Source organism: Hesperophylax consimilis, chromosome 1 (assembly GCF_061612785.1).
Source record: "Hesperophylax consimilis isolate HC1 chromosome 1, BYU_Hcon_1.0, whole genome shotgun sequence".
Classification (NCBI taxonomy): Eukaryota; Metazoa; Arthropoda; class Insecta; order Trichoptera; family Limnephilidae; genus Hesperophylax; species Hesperophylax consimilis.
In genome coordinates, this window is record NC_142836.1 from 2,631,616 (window position 1) to 2,636,735 (window position 5,120).

General features: G+C 35.2%; 1 protein-coding gene across 1 annotated transcript; it reads right to left on the reverse strand.

Annotated features, from left to right (window-relative positions):
• Positions 1-816: 816 nt before the first annotated feature.
• LOC149426120 (glutathione S-transferase-like) lies at positions 817-4,309 on the reverse strand. The gene is made up of 4 exons (XM_089635792.1): positions 4,174-4,309; positions 2,618-2,785; positions 1,339-1,481; positions 817-1,004 (listed from the first exon to the last, which is right to left on the reverse strand). The coding sequence occupies exons 1-4, from the start codon at positions 4,307-4,309 to the stop codon at positions 837-839; spliced, it is 615 nt and encodes a 204-aa protein (XP_089491918.1). The 3' UTR covers positions 817-836.
• Between the last annotated feature and the right edge of the window lie 811 nt (positions 4,310-5,120).

Sequence of the window (5,120 nt, forward strand, 5' to 3'; positions counted from 1 at the left end):
AGCCCAGAAAAAATTATGTAAAGGCCTATGAAAACTGCTTTAAAGTTCAAAATCTCCTACTTATGAACCCATTTTCGGTTATGATTTTATTGTATAATGTGGCAAATTAAGTTATTACACAAAATAAAATAAAAGGCACTTTTTGGCCATGTTTTTTTCTTGCATAAATCAAAACAGGCGGATGGTGAGCGGGAATTTAAAACTTATCGCCATTTACGTAAGGGTTGTTATTAATAGTGGCTCAATTTAAAATCTTACAACGTAGTGCATCGCCTTAATATTAAGTGATTTCTGCACAAGACTTCCAATTCCCCGTAGCCGGTGAGACTTGGCACTCCAATTTTGGAAAGCTGAATGGAGTGAGGAAGAGTAGGGGATAAAGGGTAATGCTTTCCCTAAACATGCCAAAAGTTATTTCAACCAAACATTTTATCTTTCAGTAGGACAATATTGAGAAAATCTACCCAATTATTACGTAAAAAAAGACAAATATTCCCGGGTTTATGATTAACCTGACAATATTTGAAATTCTCCATTCTCCAATAATTAAAAGTGGACATTGCTGCTTGTGCAATGATGGAGGACTTAGCTAACAGAATCCTGAATGCTATCCGACTTTTTAGATTTAGACCGTTCAGCCAGTAAACGGCCTAAATAAAATACTTTTATGATTTCATATCCGCGACCTCTTCTGAAGGTCTGGAAGGAAGATTTTACTGTTAGAGGTCATCGAGATTTGTCAAGATTCAAGAAATAAGTCAGTGTTTGCAGGGAAAATATAACTATTTATTTATATAATATTTAATGTTACGGTAGTTTATTAGGTATGAGTATGTTTAGTATTCTGTAGCGGGCGCCGTTTCGTACCAGGCCTTGATCTGTGGCAAGGCCAGCACCTTGGCCAACAGAGCCTTGAGGCCGGGGCTGTCCGCGGTGATGTCCTGTCGGGCGATGCGGCTAATGTAGTCTGCCGCTCCCGCAAACCAGATGTCGGCCCAGGTTAACTGGAAAACAAATAAGTTAAAGCGGTCATTTTCAAACAAACAATACTTGGGCCAGGCAAACATTTTAATATTAAAAAAGAAGATAATACTAATAAATCTAAACGAAACGTGAAACAGAACAAGACACAGAAAAATAAAATGATAACGGTCACAACCAGTTTGTCAATATCAGTTTAGGATAAAATATTTTTTCTCAATTTCCCAAATAAAAAGTTAACTATTGGTATTTTCATGATTTTAAACTAGCGTAGGTCGAAGATCCCATGCTTATTGTTTTATTTATTAGAATTTACCTTCTTAGATAATAATATGTATTATACATTTTTATTTTTACCTTTCCGAGAGCCAGATATCCGTTGTTTTCAGCAATTCTCTCCTCCAGCTTCTTGAGGAAGAATGGGATGATCTCCTCTTTCAAAGTGACAAACTTTTTCTCTTTCAGCTCTTCGTCACTGTCATAGTGGACCGCTGCTAACTCTGCCGATAAAAAATTAATACATTATTTATTTATTACACGCCCTAGTGGGTTTTTACATTATATTTTACAAGTTGTACAAACGAATATAATATCAGATAAAAATCACTGAAGTATTATAAATACTTAAAAAAAAAATAAAAACATAAATGTAAAAAAGTTAACAACAAAAGCATAAAATAAAATACACAGGTAATAATGGGAACAGAAACTAAACGAAGAACAAAAATAAAACTCAAGGGTGGGCATAAACAGGACAAAAAAAGCCCGATCTGAACCACGAATTATGGAAATCGAACGAAGCAACCTAAAACCACACGAAAATCATAAAATTTCAACGTTCATTTTCGGATTCTGTGAATGTGCTAATCAAGCTCTGTTATTATATCACTATAGGCTAGTTGCTTGACAGAACTGAAATAGAACCTTCACAGAACTTGAAAATCAACTTTTTCAATGAATTCTTTGAAATTTTGTGAAACAACCCATCCTTAGTTAGTCCCAAGAACAGAGCCTTATCCCTAACTTCATGAATTTTAACATTGGAACAATAATTGTCTGTAATCATAATAAACCAATCAAAAAATGGCAGGTTATGGTCACCTACTAGGAGTAATTAAGTATGAGGGTATTTAGCACAAATTGGTTCAACTTTTTCAAAGTGATTCCCGTAGCGTTGAATGTCAGAGTTCACATCCAACTATTATTTTACCGAAGTGTTCACTTTGACCAAAATTTGCTCGATGCACGGTACTTCGTGGATATTTTTGAGGAACTGAGATACCAATGGCTACACCACTCCTTCATGTTTTGGCACTTGTTTTAGAATTCCTGTCCGAATGGGATATGTTGAATTTGGGGATAAATTGGGGAAAGACAAAGATTCCCGGGTTACGAATAACCTGACAATATTTGAAAATCTCCTACTATCACCACAGTAAGTGGAAAATGTTGCTTGTGTTGTGATGGAGGACTTAGCCAGCTGAGGAATTGAACACACTACGCCTGGGTGCCGTGGGACCCAAGCGCGATGTCAACTCAACCACCGACCGCCAATTATATACATTTTCTTTTAGGTTAGGTTAGTTAGTACTGTCTGTAAACTCTTAATAAATATTCTGTTTAATTTAGAACTTACTGCCCCTGAAGTCATTTAAGATCTCTACGACGATATCGATCTCCAGGTTTTCGAGATCGTTAAAGCCAGCAAGGCCGACTTGTTTGGCGAGGTAGCGGCAGAGGGGAATGTTCTGGTAGAACACTTTACCGTCAATCTCCAGAAGGGGCAGCTGGCCCATGGGCGTGGCTGGAAGGGAATATTAACTTGTCATCAGCCCAACATGTACATTTATGCATTATGAAAATATATTGTACCTACTTCAAAAGACATTTCCATAGAGGTATTCCAGAAAAAGAGTTTACGTATCCCATTTCAAGCTTGAGTATTCTAAAATTAAAAATTTAAGATGAGGGCCGATCTAGTTATTCTTCTGTAGTAAGAAGTATTCTGTAACTTCAGTTCAACAATTTTTTAGTGTGTTATTAAAACTGTATAATTTATGTAGATATATTTCACGCACGCACAATTTAAGCATATATTTTTTATAAATATTTAGTTATATATTATTAAAAATATAATTATTATGTAGTTAAAAACTGCAAATTTTATCCATCTAGACTTGTGCTCCAAGTTTTGGTTAAAATTTAACATTTAAGTTGTGCTGTGCATTTATTGTGTTTAGATAATAAAGTATGTTGGAATTGGCTTCTTTTGGTATGAGTTGAGAACATACATTATAATCAAAATGACTTAGCCCATGTTACCTGCACAGTCTCACCATATTAACCACTTAATACTCGTTTTTTTAAACTAAATTGAAACTAAAAACATCAGGTTATTTTATTTTTTATAAAGAGTTAACATCATTTAAAATTGACCAGTTCAAAAAAAAAACAAAACAGAAGCAAAAAAATGTAAAAAAACTTAACCATATTCAAAAAAATAAAACAAGACTAACTATACTAAAAAATAAAAACAACAAAAAAATCTGGCGAGCGCAGTTCGGTTTTTTATACAAGTCAAAAGACGCGAGCAGTGTTCGGGTTGTCGCGGTACGATACACGCGCCGTCCGCGAACACCGCTCGTTCAAAAGCATTAAGTGGTTAAGTTGAACAGGTTGAATACATAAACAGTATTTCATTAGAATTAAAATGACTTAAGCCCATGTTACCTGCACAGTCTCACCATATTAAGTTGAACAGGTTGAGTACATAAACAGTATTTCATTAGAATTAAAATGACTTAACCCATGTTACTTACACAGTCTCACCATATTAAGTTTAACAGGTTGAGTACATAAACAGTATTTCATTAGAATTAAAATGAGTTAAGCCCATGTTACCTGCACTGTCTCATCATATTAAGTTGAGTAGGTTGTGTACATACACATTCGTATTAGACTTGAGTTACATATATTAAAATTAAAGTGTAGGTACATAGGTAGGTGTCACTATTTTACTCGCATTTGAATACAAATTAGTTGAGAATTCAGTACTTATATCAAAGACCACAGATATAGTTTGGTGAAATTCTTATCACTATGGAATGATAAGAAATAATGATAATAATTGCAATATTTATACCAAGAGCAATATGCGAAGAAGGAAAAAATCATTTAAGTTCTTATACTTACAAGGCTTCAGTTTGGGCCAATCCTCCTTGGCGACTCGTATATCTTCAAAGTCAATCTTGCCATAGATTAGCAACAAGCGAATGGGCTCTCCCAGTGCCCTCAAGGGGAAGTATGTTAGACGGTACTTGGGGGCCATGGTGCTGCTTCCTGGAGTTACTAACAGCAATTAATAAATCAACTATAACTATGCTCCTTAGCTTATCTAAAATATTTCTAATCACTTAATAGATAAGATCATAAGTCATTTAATAATACTATTGACTTGCAACCATTCTATGTGTAGTATATGTCTATATGGGTGGTATCCTAGAAACTAGGATGTCTATATGGGTGGTATCTTAGATACAAGGATATCTAGGATACCGCATTGTTATTCGGGTATTGGGTGTGACAAGTTGCGTGAGGGACAGCGTTTACCATATATATCGAAGAAAGTATTAATGTATTCATGATAAATATATATTGTTATTCGGAGTCTGATTTATTAATTGGCGAAACTATAGGGTGGCAGGGCTGGCAAAATGCCATGGGCCCCGCGGGGGCCGGGGCCCCAGCTTCCGCGGGGCTCAGAAGTCAGAAGTAAGCTAACATTTTTAACAAAATTTAGTAAAAATTATTAAGTTTGTACATATAAGTACATAAAATCAACTAAAGTTAGACACAACTAAAAGCCATATAGCTACAAATTCAAATAAATTATTAAGATTTAAACGTATTCATAAGAAAAGGATGTCGTTCAATTTTAGAATGGTTGCTAAATTTTTTGCAGTATGGTGGCGCGGGCGAGCTAGAGACGCTCGGGGTATTCCCGCATTTTGATAAGCATCGAGTATTGGACATCATTATTAATCACCTGAAATCGCGTTTCCTTCCAATGAATGAATTGTTTCCAATTTCAGTGTTTTGCAACCTGCCACTTTGACACTGATCTCTTAAAAAAAGCTCTC

Coding starts and splice junctions, on each gene's coding strand:
- LOC149426120 (XM_089635792.1), bottom strand. CDS start 4,309: ATGGCCCCCAAGTACCGTCTAACATACTTCCCCTTGAGGGCACTGGGA. Junction 2,786..4,173: donor TTGGCCCAAACTGAAGCCTT/GTAAGTATAAGA, acceptor ATTCCCTTCCAG/CCACGCCCATGGGCCAGCTG. Junction 1,482..2,617: donor CTTAAATGACTTCAGGGGCA/GTAAGTTCTAAA, acceptor TTTTATCGGCAG/AGTTAGCAGCGGTCCACTAT.